Here is a 21,977-nt window from a genome sequence, read left to right as displayed (position 1 = left end):
AAAACCCAAAAATGTTTTGACAAGCGTCATAACTCCACATTTTCGTACTATACAGAGTGAAATGTGTCAAATTTCCATGGCCAACCGACTGCTAAAATAAAAGTGAATGAAGTATAGATTATTTTCGGAGAAGAGAGAGGAGATTTTTTAAAATCTTCACGAATTTCAGGTGGATTTATATTTTTTTTCATTCTCAATACCGTAGACTCATCGTGGATCGAAACTGAACGGATACAAGAGGAATTTCGTCTGGTATAGACGTCGACCGAACTTCCTCCTGAAGCCCACAAAACGCAGATCTCATCCTCATCTCGAAAACGAAAGAGGGAGACGGGACGAAAAGTTCCCACAAACCGTCCCTATCCGGCTGCGACACTTACTTATCTACTATAAGCAAGGTTAACAATCTGAAAATATTTTGAAAGGAAACTGAACCTGCTGTGTACTTCGCCAGTGCGGTTTTCTCTTTCGCTGTCTATATCTCGACGTGGACCACAATCTCATCGGCTTTTCCGCTCCACCTCGGTTCGCCCATTATTTATCCGAGCGATTTTTACCATTTCTCCAACGGCGCGTCGTCGTTTCTTTCTTATCTGTCGAAACCCATGACCGATTTATCAGTCTGATTAACAGAGAGGAAAACGACGCGATTTTCCTGGGAGGAAGATCGACGGTTTCCAATCCACGTCTCGTTTAACGGTTTCCCAAAATATACAGGGTGGTCCGACGAAAACACCTCGATTTTCCGACTTTAAAAAGTTGTTCCCCCACAAAGATATGCTTATAATACCCTTGGTGATCAATGTCCTTCGTTTACGACCGTGAAAAATTGGACTGCAAGCTTCAAAAGAGGTAAATTTTCCATTGAAGATGATGACCGATCGGGAAGGCCAGTTTCTGTGTCAGTCTCCGAAAATATCGATTCATGACATGATTTTATTAAACCGTCGAATTGGGATATCTCAAGCACTGAATATTTCATACGAATGCGTTCATCATATAGTTCACGTCAGTTTGGACATGAGAAAAATTGCTGCAAAATGGATCCCCAAATGTTTGAATGTTGACCAAAAGCTTGCAAGGGTAGAAGCATCGCGTTCGATCTGTGCTCGATTTGAAAACGATGTAGACTTCTTAAACCGAATTGTTACTATGGATGAGACTTGGATACATTTCTACGATCCAGAAATAAAGCAACAATCGATGGAATTGCGACCCTCTGGTTCTCCAAGACCTAAGAACTTTCATGTCCAAAAATCTGCTGTAAAAGGTCTTGCTTCAGTTTTTTGGGATTGACATGGAGTAATCATGATTGATTATTTGGATAAGGGTAGAACAATAACCGGTGATTACTATTCGACATTACTGACCACCTAAATGAAAAAATAAAATCGAGCACAGATCGAAGGCGATGCTTGTACCCTTGCACGCTTTTGGTCAACATTCAAACATTTGGGGATCCATTATGCAACAATTTTTCTCATGTCCGAATTGACGTGAACTATATAATGAACGCGTTCGTATGAAATATTTAGTGCTTCAGATATCCGTTTTAGCCCAATTCGATGGTCTGATAAAATTATGTCATGAACTGCATCGATATTTTCGGGGACTGACATAGAAACTGGCCTTCCCGATCGGTCATCATCTTCAATGGAAAATCTACCTCTTTTGAAGCTTGCAGTACAATTTCTCCCAGTCGCATACGAAGGACATTGATCACCAAGGGTATTAAGCATATCTTCGTAAATCTGCTTACCTCTTAACCCTTTTAAATACTTGATGATGGCTCGATACTCCAATTTCTCGATTTTCTCAATTTCGGTGAACATCTTCTATATCTTTCAATTTATTGCGTAACTCTGATTTACTTTTTTGACCTCAAACTTCACACTGACACTTCTAATGAGTTATTGTTCGTTGCTATGGTAACGCAATATTTTTTTATGCATCGAACTGGTCTAGGCTAAAGATATCAATACATCCTTGTATTTTTGAGTCTTGTGGGCGATTTTCACAATAGTCTCTTGATGTCAATTCCTCACTACTGAGGGATCCCTTGCATCAAAACATCCTACCCAAGCTCCTGAGGTGTCTAGGGAGTCACTATAGACGTGTGCGTTGTCCTGATGACAACGATTTCGATTAAGGATGTTTTCCAAGATCCTAGAAATGATTAAATTGAAAATGATGGATGGTAATGAACTTTTCTCGCGCAAATATCGATCTCTTGTACGGTCAGTCGCCTAGCCTGCCTGTCCTGGATTCCTGGATACCGGAGGACCAGAAGAAAACGTTATTTTCTTGCGCTGCACCGTATGTGATGTTATTCGAATTGAAACTATCGATCGAGCATCTTTGTCACGCCGTGTTTGTTTGCGGCGATCATTCTCTTGACCCAAATCCCATCGGTTATTGTTTTCGGAGAGATGTTGCGCAATTTTCGGCATTCGTTTATCGGAAAACCTCACGATGGTGGTACATATGTGCGTGGAACGAAGGAGATGAATGCAGAAAAACACCCCTGCACACAAATCTCATGTTGCCATGCAAAAAATTCTGTATTTAGGGTTTGGATTACTAGCATTTTCAGCCCTGTAATGAATATTTTCTGCTTCCTCGTCAATCATACCATAAAAAACGCTGGAGGAGCTTTTTGATTGCCGAATGGTACTTGATTCTGTATCAAACTTCTATCATCTATAAAACATACTAAACCTATCCGAAGTTCATTATGTGAAGGTTTTCTAAACATTGTAAAATCCAAAGTGCGTTTACTACCTTGCTTCTGGCGCAGTTTCAATTTTTGCTGATTGGAGCGAAAGAATTACTTACCTGAAGTATTATTTGGAGGTGGTGAACCTTGTTGGTGCATAAATACTACGCCCTGCATTTCTGGATCAGCTACTGAAAGAAAAAGGAAAGGTTTGAAAAATGGACATATTAGTGTCAAACGAAATAGAAGTAACAACATAAATATGCACAATCGGCAACGTTGTAGAGTGTAGACAACACAAACTTCAGAAATTGGTGACTTCAATGAAAGTTTCTACTGATTCGGTTTTCATCACTTATCTTACGTGCAGTGACGTTATATCGTCGCTAAAATGAATATACTATAATAAACAATCATCTTCCTTCTAGTTTTTCGACAGGGGAATTAAATTAATTGATATCACATTAATTTAGCAATAATCCTCTAGAACAGAACTTTTCATTGACCCATAACGTTCTGTTATCCGTTACAACCTTCCCAAAACGATTAAACGAACGACGAATTACAGATGACCAGAGAAAAAAAGCAATCCTGGAAAAGATAAACAGGCATCCGACCATGGTACCTCGGCGATGATTTTCCTTGAAACGGTATTATTAACCAGATTTTTTATCAGAATTTTCGATTTAACGTCAGCGCAACATCGTTGTTAACATAGATCTTCACTTAGTAGCTATGTACCATCGATGGGAATCTTCCAATTTAGCCATATTTTGTTATGATAACACGAAGATTTACTAACATTCGTTCACCTTGACTCAAAATTACACCTATGTTTCAGCATCTATATATTCACGTATTGTCATTCTTGAAATTAAACAAAATCGTGGATGGTAAATCTCGTGCGAAGGTTGTGTGGCTTATCATTCAATGGTGTGAGTGACTATCTACAAGGCACTTTTAACGAGTACTTAGCTGCATACTACAAAAATCATGACCAATTTTCTCCATATAGCAGAATCGCTTATACACGAAATTATTCTCAAAATGATACCATCAATTTGAATGTCTCGATGTATGTGAGTGATTCTTTGACTAGTACAAATACTGTAACATTTTTTAATGTTTCTTCAACGGCCTGTATCTATTAAACCGAGCCGATTCGGAAAACATGGCAAAAGAATGAAAATGTTTCTTTCTACATCAAGAATCTTTTTTTTTATATTTGTACGAGTCAAAGTCTCACTCTGTAGTTATATCGAACACCCATATTCTCTTTATGTATGTAACGATCTTTCTCTAGACTTCCTAGAGGAACTTCGTGATCTACACGCGATAAAATTGTTGTAGCATTATACCCTCATGTGTATCCAAACATCGGGCAGATAGTCCGGTAAAGCATACAAAAAATAATGATACATTTGATTGTATCCGATAGATATATAGGCTGGTAGCGAGCATATGGTCTTTCCACCTGCCCCTTCTGGTTACGAAACACCTGCAGATGGCGTGTGCCTTGTGCCGTGGTAGACGCTCGTCCGAAACCCTTCTATTTTTTCATCTGTACACAATGCGGTCGTAAAAAATCGGCAGTTATCTCCTCCGTCGGCTGTTCAGCTTCCAGCGAGAACGACATGTCATTCTTGATTCATTTTTTTTCCAATATGTGACGAGTTTTTCAGTAACCTCCTCATTTCTCGCTCAAATTCGTTATATTCCACATACGAAGGGGATCCCTGTCCATTTTCCAACACGTCACATTTTGGTCCTTCGAGCAGGATATTCTCTCGACCCGGATTCGCCGGAATTATCAACTTCGGTACGGAATTCCTGTCAATACCTGTCGGATCACTTGATCATTTGCGAATTCGCCTCATGATTAATTTATAGACAGACAATATGAGAGGAGAAGCGTGCCAGCAGCTCGCCTGACTCCAGCCGAGCGATCGGGCATCAGTTTTCTAAATTCGCCACGCTCTAGTAGACTGTTTGGTTTCATCTCCGGGTGAAGAAAGCGTATATCGCAGTTTCTTCTTATAACAATAATTTGAATCTGTTGGTTTATGTAATTACATATGAAATCCTCCGATTTGAATCGGCTTATTAATAAGTGGAAAATTAACAATGGTTTCTTAAACCGACTTAGTCTCGATCAACTGTCTGTAATGAGATAATGATGAGAGTTGGATGGTCAAGGATCGGCGGGTGGTTAGTCATTGAAATGCTGGCGTTTTACTTTTTTTTGGCACTTTCAATTTCGACGACTCCATACTGTAAGGTGCGATACCAAAATGAAAATATATAAATATATGATATGACATTAACGTATATATCGTAATTTTTTATGGAGAGATACTTTTTCAGAAAAAGTTACTAGCAGATTCGATAATGAATTCTTTCGTTGAGATAGATTACAAGAATCCAAATATTGTGAAGCGATTGGATTTTATCTTCGCCCACCTGAAGATGCTTCTTTTAAAATTCAAGTTTTTTTTCAGTTGAGGAAAGAGATGATAGTCGGATGGAGCCAAATCTGGTGAATAAGAGGGGTGTTCTAGTAATTCAAATCCTAAATCACGAATTTTTAGCATGGCAACATGAGATTTGGGTGCTCGATTTGAAAACGAGGTAGACTTCTTAAACCGAATTGTTACTATGGATGAGACTTGGGTACATTTCAACGATCCAGAAACAATGTAACAATCGATGGAATGGCGAAACTCTAGTTCTCCAAGACCTAAGAAGTTTCGTGTCCAAAAATCTACTGGAAAAGTTCTTGCTTCAGTTTTTTGGGATTGCCATGGAGTAATTATGATTGATTTTTTGAATAAGGGTAGAACAATAACCGGTGATTACTATTCGACATTACTGACCACTCTACGGGAAAAAAATCAAAGAGAAAAGACGCGGAAAGCTATCCAAAGGTGTATTGTTTTTGCAGGACAACGCCCCTGCACACAAATCTCATGTTGTCCTGCAAAAAATTCGTGATTTAGGGTTCGAATTACTAGAACACCCCCCTCATTCGACAGATTTGTCTCCATCCGACTATCATTTCTTTCCTCAACTGAAAAAAAGTTTAAAAGGTCGTAAATTTTCTTCCAACGAGGAGGTAATGAAAGCTGCGGAAGTCTGGTTTGCAGAGCAAGAAGAAACTTTTTTTTTGAAAGGTCTAGAGACGTTGCAGATTCGCTGTAATAAATGTATCCAATTAAAGGGAGAATATGTTGAGTAATAAAATATTTTGACATTGAAATTTTGTTTGGTTCTAAGTATAGTAGGCTTGGAATTTTTGAATATAGATATTCTAGAGAATAATGAATTTTCTGGCCAATAAAAATGTTCAGTCCGCGGTGGAAAACGTAGAAAGCATCTTCTCTTCAGAATTCCCAGTATTTTCACCGCTATATCTAAACCCGATAGGAGAGCCAGAATCTCTAACCCATTACCAGCATGTCTGCCAGCAGAATTATCTGACCATGCCAGCAGTTACCTACTCTCGAGCGTATAGAAACCAGCTATACGGACAGATAGGATTTATCATCTCTAATCGTTTATTTAACTCGTTAAAAATCCCCTCTGTACCACTTTCCGCGAATGATGGGCGAAAAATCTTCACATTTACATTCTCGATAACGAAAAGCGAAAAATGCGGAGATAGCGCTCGAGTGAAACGCTAGATACGGTGTCCCAAATAATATTTTTTCCGTCGCTTATCTGCAGATTTTAGCGATGAGAGGAGATAACCTCGAAATTGGCACGCTGGAGCAAATAATAATGTTGATCTGAACGTCGATCCGCAAACTGCGATTTCGTGCTTATTGGCGTTCCTCAGGGAAGCTGACTGTACTGTGGCATACATGAATATTCTGCTCTTGATTTCTATGAGTCTTAGACTCGTACAAATAAACTGCTCCACATGAGTTAGGGATATTGACTTATTGCAAAAAAATATAGTTAAAATAAGATTTTTGTGATGAAAATTCATATTAATATGATTTCTAGTTGTAAATTAATTTCAGCCTGTAGGTCTGCAGCGTATACACTGTGGTTAAGAAATATCGAGTAAAATAACGAAATTTTATTCCCAGAGAATTCAAGCATTTTAAGACTATCAATACAATGTATGGCCTCCACGGGCATCAATTACAGTTTGACATCTTCTTTGCATACTACACACGAGGTTGTTGAACGTTTCTTGAGGAATTTGGTTCCATAAACGGGGCAGAAGCTCTCTCAGATCATTTAAGGATCCTGGGGTAGGTTGATGATTATCTAATCTTCTTTGGAGCATATCCCATGCATTTTCTATGCAATTCAAATCTGGTGATTGCGGAGGTATTGGTAAATGTAGAATACCAAGCTCCTCGCGCGCATTATCAACTATGGCTACACGGTGTGGTCTAGCGTTATCGTCTAGAAATTGAAAAGTTTCACCAATAGCAGCGTGAAAATTTGGCACAACATTGTCAATGACATGCTCCCTATTATAGTGTAAGGCGGTCATATTACCAGGACAAATGTGTAGATCTGTGCGCCCGTTGAAACATATCCCGGCCCATACCATAACACTACCCCTTCGGAATGGATGGACTTCTTGGACATAGCGACGATTACGGGTTATGCGTAATATTTTCCATACCCTTATCATTCGAGAATCTAAAAATCGTCCATATCTGGATTCATCAGTGAAAAGGACACTACGCCATTGATCGTTCCAATTGATATGTTGCCTTGCCCATTCCAGTCTTTCACGCTTATGGTCACGTGTTAATGTAACTCCTCTTAATGGACGTCTAGAACCTAGATTAACCTCTCTCAAACGTCGTCTGATGGTTTCGATGGAAATTTGGACCCCATCTGCATTTTGAAGGGTATTCCATAGCATTCTACAAGTAGATGTAGGGTTTCTTCTCGCCGAAACGGTGATGAAACGATCCTGAGCAGGTGTTGTTTTTCGTCGCCCACCAAGCCTTGGTCTTTCCAACACGGAACCTGTCTCCCTGAACCTATTCCAAAGTCGAGATATCACACTTTGGCTGACTTGTAACCTTTCCGCTACAACAACCTGAGTTAGGCCACCCTGTAGCATTCCGATAGCCCTATTAGCCTCACCCTTTGTTAATTTACGTCGTGGCATTTTCAGAAAAGTCGTTTCAAATTGAAGCCGTTGATAAACTGACTTCAATTCAAAATAAGAAACATTCATGAAGCATATGCAAAGAACCAAATTTCAGAAAAAAGGCGACCAGATAGACGAAATGTCTCATACTGATTTTTATTAGATCGATTCAAGTTGTTATTGGGTTTTAAATGATTTTACAGCGATTTTCTCGAAGATTACATACTTTTAAAAACGATTGAATACGATATCCCTAACTCTTGTGGAGCAGTATATTTGCACGAGTCAAATACTCACCCTGTATATCTTGCCAATGTAAAAAGGTCGATTTTGTAACTTGAAAAATAAAATTCAATTCCCTCCACAACTTGAATCTGTGACCATAAGGTCCAGTCAAAGTATGCGTTCAAAACTGCAAGGTTGCTGTGTCAATTCTGCTGTGTTGAAATCGTTCACCATCTACCAACAACTGAATAAGAATCCGATACATTGGAAATCGTCGAGATTACAAGGTAACAATCGAGTTTAAAGCGCAAGTAATTGGGTAATTTGCAATATCTCGCCGAAGAGTTATAATTTCGTTTCATACACGTTAAATTGCGCAACGCCGCGCCTCAGATCGGAAAAATTTTTTGCTCGCTTTCCTCATAACTAGAGAAAACATCTCATCCGCTCAAGTTGGGGCAATCGTTATTTGGCAATTATACATAAATATGCTCGCTTATTAGTCGCTCATTAATAATTCCGAAATATTTGAGAAATGTTTCCGCGAGATTGAGAAACCCGGAGGAAATACGATCATCTTACAGTCATTATACGCGGCCTATCTCGATCCTAGATGAAAATATCGCGGAGGTTATGTCGGGAGAATAGGGGAGGTTTCGGTTGATCCGGCAACACCGCAATTTTTCGAAAATTAAAGGAGAATGCAAGACATTTTTTTGATTGTATTGTTTTGCAGTGCAGACGAGTTTTGTTTGATGAGAAAGCGAAAAATTGAGTTCGCGTGATTCCATTTCTCGAAGATGTCAACTGTTGACCCTCAAACTTCAATCAATTTTTTTTTTAATTCTCGTTCATGTCTTTTATGATCGATGCGATTCCAAAGTTCGGTATTTCAAAGTCCAAAAACCCATAATTTCCCTGGAAGTACCTACCTAAAGGTGAGAGAGTAGTTTTATAATTTAAATATGTAAATTGAAACTAGGCAATTTCAACCCAAAAAAACTACACGTTGATACAAAGATTTCTTTGATGCACTAAAAAAAATCGAATCGAGTCTTCTTCGTTTTCAGATGAAAGCAGTGATTAATAGCACAAATTTGTTAAAATCGTTTCTAATTGCTATCTCGATGAACGACTCTTATATATTATATAGGGTGAGTCTTTGACTCGTACAAATATTTTAACAGTAACTCCTCGAGTAAATCCTTGAGATAAAAAGAAACATTTTTTTTCGATACCATTTTTTCCGATTCTGCCCTGATAAAAAGATATAGCCATTTTAAGTTTTCCTAATGTGCTGTGCCGCCACTGGAAAAACAAAATTACCCTCAGAATAACTAGCTAAATCTGTGATACTACACATCTGTGGATCTTTCATACAGTATTCAGCCAAAAAACACAATTTTTCAAATTTCACAGATACTAATTTTGAACATCAAATTACTCGAAAACGACGCATTATACGAGAAAATATAAAGAATACTTTTATTTCACAAAACGTTCAAATATTCATTTGATTGCGTCTAACTTGATTTCAAGAGTTGGGTTCTTTGAATTTTTGGTATTTTTATGGTACGTAATGGTCATAATGAGAAATCTGGAAGACGTGGGTGATATCTTGTGTTCGGAAAAGATTCATCAAATGGTTCTTTCAACAGCCCCTATCGCCTTATTCAGAAAAAATATTCACCATATAAGAATGAAAGAGAATGAAAGTTACACGAAAACCTAATCTCATGAACTCTCTACAATACAGTAAAATTTCTATCAAAATCGAAGATCTGCTTCCAAAGTTATGGAAAAACGAACATACAAACAAACAAACAAATCAACAAACAAACACACGAACTTTCACATTTATAGTATTAGAGCCAGGATTGATGGCACTCCTTCATAAAAAGCAGATTCAATAACGATGTAGACCATCTGAGTGGATTTTCGCTTGGCGACCACCAAACCATGAAAAATCCTCCAGACTCTGTTGGACCTGACGCGAAGCTATTGCCGCAGCACACTCTCATTATCATTATTTCATTATATATAGTTCTTAAGATTGTGAGAGGAAGATCGAAAGTTAAATTTAATATCATTGTTGCGTAGCTTACGGTCTGATAAGCAGGACGTTTATATTTAAAACTCTCTGCGACGTTTTGCAACAATATTTTGAAGGAGGCTTCCGTCATGCCGATGTTTCATACATCACGAGGATGAGGTTTTGAAACAATAGGAAGACTCGAGACTGTTCGGAATTTAATGGAGAATGAAGGGAAGTTTCCTTTGATTTCTTTGGGTTGGGTTTTATACCATTCGATGGCAGGTTTAAACTTGTTTCCAATTGATGCATTTATGTGCTCTCTCTCCGTGTAAATACGGGGGAGTTTTATCTCCCCAAATTGCATTTACCCCGGGCAGATGCAAATGTTTGATTTCATCTGATGCAAATACAAACTATCCGGCCTTATCTATTTTATTGAGTATTTCCTAGTTCGATATCTCCTCGTTTATCTTGGATGATAATAAAAAACTATCATCTAAACCTCTGGTTTCGCAATTTTCTAATCTCAATCTTGCGATTTTTCAAGTTCATGTTGATTTTCCTATAATAGATTGGGCACTCTCCGATAATGACGTAATACATTATTTGATTTCCCATTGAATATTCAGAATCGAATAAGATGCATCTATACTTCATTCAGATTTATTTTAGCAGTCGGTTGGCCATGAAATAATTTTCTCAAGTTTTTGTAACTAGAACGAAGTTAGGTTGGCACTCATGAAATGTCGTTAATGTCATAACGCCGTTGCCACAACTAATATCAATTAATATTACGAAAAAGCCGAAATTGATTGAAAAAAGAGACAGGGTTTCAGAAAGTGCTAGAATTCAGGTCCGCTCATTCAAATAGTTATACCCTGATATTCTAAAATCCACAATACGTCAGACGGTAGCGAATATATTCAAAATGTAAGAGAATTTATATAATGTTTCATCTGAATCTAAACGACTTATATTTCTGCTGAATATTTCCACAATCAGAAAGATTGTGAATGAAGAGGATGACAAAGAATTTCCTTCTATTGGGAGACCCAAAAAAGTGGTGGCATTTGAGAATTTTATGTTTGAGTGAATTAATGCGAAAAGTTTACTACAGGATTTTCGATGAATGTCATCGCAGAATAAGTTCCCGAAAGTTGATTTTTTTATTTTTCATTTGACTTGTCCTACACATTGTGAATGTTCAAGGTACCATTAAATACCTAATTATTATTATTATATCAATGTATTAAGTTGAATAGCCACAAATACGCGCAAGTTGCCCAGTTACTTGTTTATTCAAGTGAAATTTTTCTTCAAAGGTGAAGTTCATCTTAACTTGAAACTTTCTTTAATTCCTTTTACTTCTATTGATGCAAGATGATTTTTGTTGAAGAATTTAACATTCTTGTAATTATCTGTCAATTCCTTCGAGAGATACGCATTCCCAACCACTGCATCATATGCATTTCATCTTCGAGTTATTATTTTTGAAATCTACAAATGATGTAAGCCAAAGAAGATAACGAACATTAACTCTCCTCAAGCTAGTGCATATTATGATATTATACTGATCTCTTGTATTTTCCATGCAAATAACTGGATTTGGTATGCCTTCAAACAGTTTGTATAAACTTCAATTATGTTCGTCACATATTTTCCGAAGAGATTCGACATTGTGATAAAATACGTAATAACAGAAATTTTTACGTAGAACGGGCAACATAGCGTTGATTTAAAACCCAAAAATGTTTTGACAAGCCTCATAACCCCACATTTTCGTACTATACAGAGTGAAATGTGTCAAATTTCCATGGCCAGCCGACTGCTAAAATAAAATTGAATGAAGTATACTTATAATAACAGGACGGAGTAAGGTTGGCACAAATGATTTTGTTCCTCGAAACACATAAAACTGGCCTGAATCCGGGCCTGTAATCTGCAAATTCACAGAACAAATTAGATTACGATTACGATGAACCAGAAACATAAATATTCAGTTATTCCCAAACAAGAGCACCAGAATAATAACAGGCATCAACGGCTAATACGATGATGTGAAAATGCCAAACACAATAACACAAAATACGACGAAAATTTCTAACGACAAACGCCCAAATCTCCTCAAATTAAATCCTCCGGAAAGATCTCATGGGGAAGCAAGAACGAGGCAGCAATTTGGGTTTCTTCACAATCTTCTCATTACATTCAAGAGACAATCGTGTATCATTTTATATTACACAGAAATAATAAGGGGCGATCAGTTAGTTCCGCTTGGCGGACGGGAGAGAGACGCTGAAGTATTTCGAATTAAGACGGTCACGCGAACCGAAGTTACGATTTCTCGGAAAAGGTGAAATTATCGGGAATGAGATCGATAGTTTCGGACGAAAATGGGATGAGGAGTTTGCGGACACGTAGCTGGAGGTATTACACCAACGCGCAAACGAACAGCGAAAATTTGAATTTCGAAAATTCGGTTTCCTGGTTCCATCTAACCTTTTCATCCGGTTATTTTTGGTGGAAAATTCTTGAAACGAATGTGGAATTGTCGGAAAGTCCAATGTTCTTAACTATTTTCTTGGGAAATGTGAAAATGAGAGGTCTGTACGAGGATGTATTGCTATCTAGTTATCCTAGACCAGTTCCATGCTTAAAAAACATATTGCGTTACCATAGCAACGAACAATAACTCATTCGAAGTGTCAGTGTGAAGTTTGAGGTCAAAAAAGTAAACCAGAGTTACGCAATAAATTAAAAGAAAGAAGATGTCCATCGAAATTCTGAAAATCGAAAAATTGGAGTATCGAGCCATCATCAAGTACCTGTATTTGAAAGGGTTTTAGAGGTGAGCAGATATACGAAGATATGCTTAATACCATTATGGTGATCAATGTCCTTCGTATGCGACCGTGAAAAATTGGACGGCAAGCTTCAAAAGAGGTAAATTTTCCATTGAAGATGATGACCGATCGGGAAGGCCAGTTTCTGTGTCAGTCTCCGAAAATATCGATGCAGTTCATGACATGATTTTATCAGACCGTCGAATTGGGCTAAAACGGATATCTGAAGTACTGAATATTTCATAGGAACGCGTTCATCATTTAGTTGAAGTCAATTTGGACATGAGAAAAATTGCTGCAAAATGGATCCCCAAATGTTGGGGATATTTTCACACTGTCATTTCGGTCAATAACAAACGTTCAGCTTCGCGATAATCAACAAATTCTTCCGCAATCCTTTATTCTCATAAATCACAGACAATTCAGAGTGAACCTATACCCTTTTCAGGTGCTACCACAAGGCACCGAATGAACCAAAACATACAATCGATCATCGCAGTCTCCAACACGATCTGTTGTTTACCATAAAGGAGATGTTAGCGAGGGGTTCCACTCGATGATTCACGCTCGCATGTTTTAGTCAAGACTCATACTTATTGACCACCGCAAGTTCTGCGGTCTTCCATCAGACACGTTCTCTGTAAATTTCACATATAGGTGTCCCTTAAGTCTCTACTTGAGGACGTGTGCGCAGGGTGGCCTCGAAATGAATTACTGTAATTTTTCGTTGAATAAAACATGGGATGAATTTTGAATTGAGAGGGTGGGTGAAGTCAGTGGGTATGCGCAATCTACGTTGGTGTAATTTTCACCTGGCACGCTTGAAAAGGGGAGTTTTGATATATTGGACGTGACAAATGGATTTCGAGCCTTCCGGTGTATTTATCTTCGCGATAATATACAGTTAATTTGCTCAAATGAACAGGATAGTATTGACAAAGATATAGAAGCCTATATTTAATACGTCCATATCAATTTTTAAGGTTGCTGTTGATGTAGAAAAGGTTCTGCTATGTTTCTGTGAAATGAAGCATCTGCTCTTCCAATATCAAAGGAAAAATTTAATTTTTGATCCTCCCAGAACCTGTAATTTTGCGATTATTTTCTCAAAATTTGACAGGGACGAACTGACCCCAGTACCTATGTGTTTTTTATTTGGATGAGCTAAATTATTGGGCTATACGAGGATGTATTGATATCTAGTTAGCCTAGACCAGTTCCATGCATGAAAAAAATATTGCGTTACCATAGCAACGAACAATTACTCATTTGAAGTGTCAGTGTGAATTTGAGGTCAAAAAAGTAAACCAGAGTTAAGCAATGAACTAAAATAAAGAAGATGTCCACCGAAATTGTGAAAATCGAAAAATTGGAGTATCGAGCCATCATCAAGTAGCTGTATTTAAAAGGGTTAAGAGGTAAGCAGATTTACGAATATATGCTTAATACTCTTGGTGATCAATGTCCTTCGTATGCGACCGTGAAAAATTGGACTGCAATCTTCAAAAGAGGTAAATTTTCAATTGAAGATGATGACCGATAGGGAAGGCCAGTTTCTGTGTCAGTCCCCGAAAATATCGATGCAGTTCATGACATGAATTGGGCTAAAACGGATATCTGAAGCACTGAATATTTCATACGAACGCGTTCATCATATTGTTCACCTCAATTCGGATATGAGAAAAACTGGTGCAAAATGGATCCCCAAATGTTTGAATGTTGACCAAAAGCGTGCAAGGGTAGAAACATCGCGTTCGATCTGTGCTCGATTTGAAAACGAGGTAGACTTCTTAAACCGAATTGTTACTATGGATGAGACTTGGGTACATTTCTACGATCCAGAAACAAAGCAACAATCGATGGACTGGCGACACTCTGGTTCTCCAAGATCTAAGAAGTTTCGTGTCCAAAAATCTGCTGGAAAAGTTCTTGTTTCAGACTTTTGGGATCTCCATGGAGTAATCATGATTGATTTTTTGGATAAGGGTAGAACAATAACCTGAGATTACTATTCGACATTACTGACTTTTTGACCAAAAGAATCTACATACTGTTAAAATATTTGTACGAGTCAAAGACTCAGCCTGTCTACTGCCACAGAACATCTAAGTACTTGAAATGTTCTGTGAAAAACCCACAAATATGAGAACAGAACAGGAAAATATACGCAAATAATGTTCAAACTTTGCTCAAAACACAACTTTGATTTAATAGCCAATTTAAAGAGTCTTTACAAGGTTGGCAATCATTTCTGGACTTATCCATTGAGGTAGAAATGGATGGCAGTGATACCAACTGTAACAAAATGGTTCTAACATCCAACCATTCGCCACCTACGCGAAATTCGACAAAAAACACCCCTGTTTCCAATCATTTCAACGCTACTCTAACAACAAACCACAACGCACCCCGATTAAAAACCCAATCTACCCGATGAATTGCGGATCTTTTGTGCCCCCGGAGCGAGAGATGAACAACCCTCGAAATGGTACAATAGCCGACGTGGTACAGATTGTAACATATACATACCTTTTTGACTCCGGGAATGGGATTCACCCCTCATAATAGGACGGATCACAGGGCGCCCTGGGGCTAAATGGGGCGCCTTGACGTGACTTATTCCGCGTATTTAACGCCTTTCAACACGCCTCATTGTTCGATCGAGTGGGATCCGCTCCTAATGATCCCGAAAACATTCAAAGGGAACCATGGTTAGGGAGAAAATAACGATAATGAAAATTTAGTTGAAATTAGGGATAAATCGAGAAATTTGGCAACGTGGGTTAGGTTGCCAGATTTTAAATTTTTCAGTAGATTCAAGGATTTTTTTTTCATCGAGACTCGGAAAATGTCTCGAATCCACCCCTATAAACGAAAGAAAACCCTCAATTTCGCCCGGCGAAGCCCCAGAAACGTCTCTGCGGATATCCGATGGCCCGAATTCGATAAATCCAAGGACCGGGACCCAAATTAATGAATCATCTGCTCTTCCTCCGTTCCTCGCGTCCAGAATATCTATTTTGCAAGTTCGAGTTGCTTTCGTCCGACACGCGATGACGTAGACGGCTCTACCCACCCGCCATCTATCAGGGGTCCCCAGGACCGGGGGCGGCACAAAGAAACGAACTCCCTGAACCCGAAGAAAGGTCGCTCATCTGTGGTTCAACGGTCGACCGGAAATCTTGGACATCCTTGCGTACCCACAGTTGTCAACCATAGAGAACTACTTCGAATGTGTTACAGGGGAATATTTGTTGGGGCGAGGGGCTTTTGGGCGTAGCCGACCCTGTCGGGGCGGGAGAGGGTTACCGAACGGTCTCTAGGTAATCTATTTTCCTGCGGAGCTGTGGGAGTGCCTCCCTTCAGCTCGGGGTCAGGCACGATCTCAGGAGAGCACCGGGCCAAGATGGCGCCTGCCGTCAGCACGGGTGGAGACCGTTGTATTGATCTGCTGAGTCTGTACCCACTGTCTCCATGGTTGCATATCACACACAGACACCTGGCTCGCCAGGTCACCGCCTTCCCTATCTCCGTTTTCAATTTACAACCAGACCAGGGCTAGTTTCATAATTTACATACATTACAAAGCATCTCTTCATAATTTATGTATAGGTGAAATATGCTTGAAAACGTCAAATAAATTGCGTGACATATACGTTATCGAAGATGTTCATAGAATGTATCGAACGACAATTAGTATACCGTGCCGAATCACAGAATAACCCTCGTCGAAAATCGCAAGAATTCAAAACAATCCGATTTGATTACCGTGTTCCGGCAACTGCATCCATTAAATAATTGTCGTTAAACCTCTTCTCCGAAAGAGCAATTTATTTCGATGGAGGCATCAATACCAGATAAGGAATTCAACAATCGTTCTTTGAGCGATACACGAACGGATAAAGAATTTTGAGATTCCCGTAACAAAAATAGAGTTTATCTACGTTTACATACGGATATCAGTTTCGGGAACGGAGCAACATGAGAAATGAGATGGCCATTGTCTATTGTTCCCGCTTATTCGACAAATGTCATTTTGAGGTTTCGATGTTTCCCACCCCTAATCGCGAAGCATAGAGATTGATATGTCATCGATAAGTGTGGTTAGAGTCCCGCAAACAATGGGAAATTGCTGAGGATTGAGCAATTAATATTTGAGTACGACTGGAATCAAATCAGGTCACCTGATGGTCAAGAACTAGATCAAATCAGCAAAACGCAGCGTTATTACCAAATCCGAAAACATCAAATGATCATTGTTTGAAAATAACTCGGAGCAATTATGAAATCTTTATGCAAATTAAGATATTTTCGTGGGATCTTACGATGTGAGAAATTCATCGAATAACTCTTGTAATTTTATTATTTATACAGATCGGAAAATATGACCGATATTAATAACATTTCGATATCGTTATGATGCGCTCTTCATGGGGAAACGCTAGGTATTGATATAATAATTAACTAGCTAATTGAACGCGTATTATTTTTTAAACGGCGGTTGGAGATGTTCTGTGAGAAGTTCGCTGCGGTGGTTCTCAGATTGCCTCAGTGGCGTGTAAACATCTTCACAAATCGAAGAATAAATTAACATAATAAACAGAATCTGGAGGACCAAATTTGACAGTTGACTTTAAATCATCATATTTCTATGATGAATGTTATCAGTTCATCATATTCATATTCTATGGGATATTCTCCCTATTTCTCTATAGCAAGGTGAAAGCACAGAAAATATCAACCAAAGAGTCAAAAATTCCAGTTGATTACATATTTGTAAGGAGTTCTATATGATTCTGTCTGCTACGTAGGTATAGAAGGTAACACGTTGAACCCTGGAGCTAGATCGAAAAAAGAAGGATATTTGACGTCTGCCAAACTGAAATGTAAACAAATCCATATCAATTTGACAATACTGACAGAAGCAAGGTTAGCGCAGGGGTGGGTATCGCCAATTCGACTCACAGAGCGAAGAGTAAGTATTTTTTTTGGCCTTGGTATTTATGAAATTCATTTCATCGCGATTCTTCGAGTCAAATCGGTCCGAATAGGTGGATCTCCTGTACTACGAAAAATTCAAACGATCTACGCCTCTGCGCGTAAGCGAATCCTTGAATTTGAGCAATTAGGTCGACTAAACGTACAGCTCCGGTGAATAGGAGAACCATTATCAGCGAAAATTCCAACATTAGTCAACGCCAAAAGATGATATTCTTCAAATAATGGAATTTATCATTAGCAACACCATCGTACGATCGCTGAATTGGATGAGAAGTTACACTAGAATCGATTACGAATTGTTTCATTGTTCTTCGGCTAATGCGTAGCTACATATCTATGATTTATACCGCCTTCAGATCGTCGACGATCTATTCTTGACATTATCGGCTGTCGAATTAATAGAATAATGAATTTATCCCCTCCTGACGTTTTGGAAGCATAACCTGCAAAATAGACGCCATTGATATGAAGCTCTATGTCCCATACCCTTGTTCTTTGGTTCCGCCCCTGCTTTCACCCCAATCCCGCAGATCCATAAAACACAAATTATCTGAGAACTACAGGTCTCCAATTTTCCGTTCGCGGATTGCTGCGACAAAGGCAATCTGCTTGACTTGACAGCCCCAGCCAGCCCTCCGTTGCCAAGGTGATTCCCAACGTACACAGAGCAAGCGTGAGGGTGTTCATGGAAAGAGGCGAACAGTACATATTTCCCCCGATTTATCTTATCAATCCCGCCTCTTTTGGACATGGGCACCGATTGTTTTACGGCCTTCGAAATAGGTGTTCGACATGGCAACCAGGAATTGCAGTAATAACAATATCCCCACGATTAAATCAATTTGCGGCTATAACTTTACGGTGTCCACCCCTGATTGTCATCATATGCGAAATTCTCGATGTAACTTTCCCATCCTTGACATCCAGCTGAATTTTCTATGGTTTCTCTGCGATACCAACATAGACGATGAATATCATTTGCAACCATAGACTTATTGCTCAACAACATCGAAATTAATAAGAGTAGAATATTTCATAAAGAATGAAATGTTTCTATGCGGTAGTAACATATGCGTATGCATGCATTAATCCGTCAAATATCTTTTGTAATAGATTCTTGAGTAGTATTAAGGTCAAATTACCCGATATATGCGTATATATTTTTCGCTTCGTATATGTTAATCAAATCGGGTGAACTCCTATCTTGAATCAATATTTAAATGAAGAGCACTGAACTTCTCTATTACATTCGTTAATTTCCAGGATTTCGTAACGTGACCAACATAGAATACTATTCGAATTATTCGTGAACGAATTTTGTGAAACTGGAGAGAACCATAGAATATCTTTCTTCAAACACAGACTTCTTCCTGTGCATTCTATGGTACTTAAACCGCACCTATTCCTCTTAAACAAAGGAAGTGATTTATACCCATCTCGCAAGATAATACGAGAGTATTTGTTTTAAGATGTGAATCACACACGGTCTCGAATTACAAAAACGAGATCATTTGTTTATTAGCGAGTCGGGTCGGACTATGATGGCATTATTCAAATTCGATAGATTTGTTTCGATGTGTCACTATCGACACGATAAGGGATAATCTCACAATTGAGAGTTTATGGATCACGAAAAATATCTGAATAATATCCATAGAATATAAATATGTATACTTATGGCACATCCCTGTGTGGCGACAATAATAGTTGTTTTTTCGTTTGAATATCCCTTTTTAGAGAACGGGTTACCGATGACGATGTGGAGAATATCTGAATAATTTATTACCTCGAATTGAAAGTGTGAATTCGATGTCACTAAGTACAATTTAATTAAGTACTTATGCGCCACTTTAATTCGACTTAACAGCTTTCTATTCGGATGCTTCTGCAGAAATCGATTGAATCAAGATTGACATTGATGACCACAGAATATTCAGAGCCTAATTATGCAACTTTGCATATTAAACATAGATCTTCCACAGGGATGTGCATCCTTCGATTGTACCGTTGTTATGTCGAAATATTTTAAATTTATCAATTATCGATAAAAAATTACGCTGTGTTAAACTGTGCTTACGGTTTTTCTTTGGAAATTCGGGATTTTCCTCCGCTTATTGAATTTTGACAAAAAGAGGAAAATGAGATATTCTTATCGGTTGCGACTTCCTCATATTTCTCTAGTTTCTCCTGTTTGTGGGACGGTTTCAGAATGATATTTCACCTCAACTTCCTACGGCGGAAATCATCTTGTCAAAGCTGGCGTTCCCTTGTGAAACTATTCACTTCATCTGAATCCTTATCTCTTTCGATTGAGATAAACAGGAATATCCTCGTATAATAATCATTTTTTATCAGAGACGAACGCTGGTACAATGGTGAGAACGATTTTGGAAAACTTAACGAGTTATCTCGATGGACGCATCAATAATACAAGCAGTATCTATGGTGCATATCATAGAATCAGAATCGTTCCTAGACAGTGTGTCTGTAGATTGATAGGCCGTCACGTAGGAACCATTAAATTCATTATGATAAAATTTGGATTGCATAAATTTGTAATTTCGAGATAAAACAGATACCTTGTGTAGGCTGAAGATCTTTTTCTCAAAAACCGGATTTATAAGATTAATCTATGATTACGATGATTCCGAGCATCATTCACCAAAAACTTCGGATTGGAATAATCAATATTATTATAAGCAAGGGGTCATTTGAAATCTTCAACTCCGAGCAATATGAAAATCTGATTTTTGAATCCAATTTCTTGAGATAAAAACACCGGCAGAAGAAAATATATCGATTCACGTGACACCACAGAATTTTCGGTTCACAAAAAGCATAATCAAACTCTACGAGCAGATGAAAACGTCAAAAACCGATTGTCGAAAATTCTTTGGTCGTCACAGAATCCGCGAATCGGATAAATCTCGCATTACCTGAGATGAAGCAGGATATAATCCATCACTATGTCCAACATCACAGATTCGAGGCACTTCAGTATCACATAAAACTGGAGAGTTACTGTAGGAAAATCCGAAAAGAACACAGAAGCACGCACAGAAGGGTTAACGCTCGATGATGAACATGTATCGAACACGGCGAGAGCAGATCTGAAAAGCTCGGCTACGTCCCTCTCTCGCTCAACTTGTGTTCCAAAGTGAATTAAAAAGTAAAAAGATCAACATCAACTCACCCGGGAGCTTGAAGCCGTCAAAGAAACGGTCCCTCATTGGCTCGGCGCGGAGAGTAGGGGATGCAGGTAAGATAGGTGGAGAGAGAGATAAAGATATACTCTCCTACGTAACGAAATACAGCGTTCCTTGTGCTGTCACATCGACGGAGGTATTCTGTGAATTTGAATTCATTGAATTCGGTGGACGTTCAGTCGCGCCTACGTTTTCGTGTTGCCGCGACCGTTTGTTATCGATGAATAATTATCTTTCGTTTCGATTAATAATGGTATTTGGTTTATATTCAGCGACGCGATGGGGTTACAAGAGACTTTTTCAACGCGAAGATGATACGGCGCTCTATGCATTTTATCCATTTGGTATTCATACGATAGCCTCGCGATAACGGTTAATTTATCACAGTCGTCGTTTTTTTTCACAACCCCTTGTGCACAGAAATCGAAAATTGACGTCTCGTATTCGACATACGGACACAGAGTCAACTGATTGAATTCCGTGGTCTCGTCTTTTGAAACCTGACATATTCCTCCCAGAAACACGAATGCAGGGGCGGTATTTTCTGGGAAAGTCAGCCCTGAGAATCCGGCTTGCTTAACTTGCGTAAATTAATTAGGGGGATGAGCTGTATATTGTTATAAAGGCGAGGGATGAACCCTGCTAAACGATACGTCAGCACGCATCTCCAGATATCTCGTTTTCTATGTAGGTTTCGCACAGAGCCGGACTGCGAAAATTTGGGGTTGACAATTTTTCTTCGGAAAACGAAAAAAATGGATTAAACGAATATTCAAAGGTGTGGACAAAGTATAATAATTTTGACGACTTTTCGTTTGTTTTTCAACGC

At 38.6% G+C, this 21,977-nt stretch overlaps 1 protein-coding gene across 2 annotated transcripts in view; it reads right to left on the bottom strand.

Moving 5' to 3' along the window:
* Positions 1–21,356, bottom strand: part of LOC123306738 — a 32,061-nt gene extending 10,705 nt beyond the window's left edge. Inside the window, exons 1-2 of one of the 2 annotated variants that reach the window (XM_044888857.1) lie at positions 20,879–21,356; positions 2,836–2,907 (exon numbers count right to left, since the gene is read on the bottom strand). In XM_044888857.1, coding sequence (XP_044744792.1) covers positions 2,836–2,893 — 58 coding nt within the window. In that variant the 5' untranslated portion in view covers positions 2,894–2,907; positions 20,879–21,356. The remainder of the gene's footprint in view (positions 1–2,835; positions 2,908–20,878) is intronic. The other variant, XM_044888859.1, reaches the window with a different exon arrangement.
* Between the last annotated feature and the right edge of the window lie 621 nt (positions 21,357–21,977).

The sequence above is a fragment of the Coccinella septempunctata genome, chromosome 2 (genome assembly GCF_907165205.1).
Source record: "Coccinella septempunctata chromosome 2, icCocSept1.1, whole genome shotgun sequence".
NCBI lineage: Eukaryota > Metazoa > Arthropoda > Insecta > Coleoptera > Coccinellidae > Coccinella > Coccinella septempunctata.
Note: the sequence above shows the minus strand (reverse complement) of the source record. Positions and strands in the feature narration are given on the sequence as shown.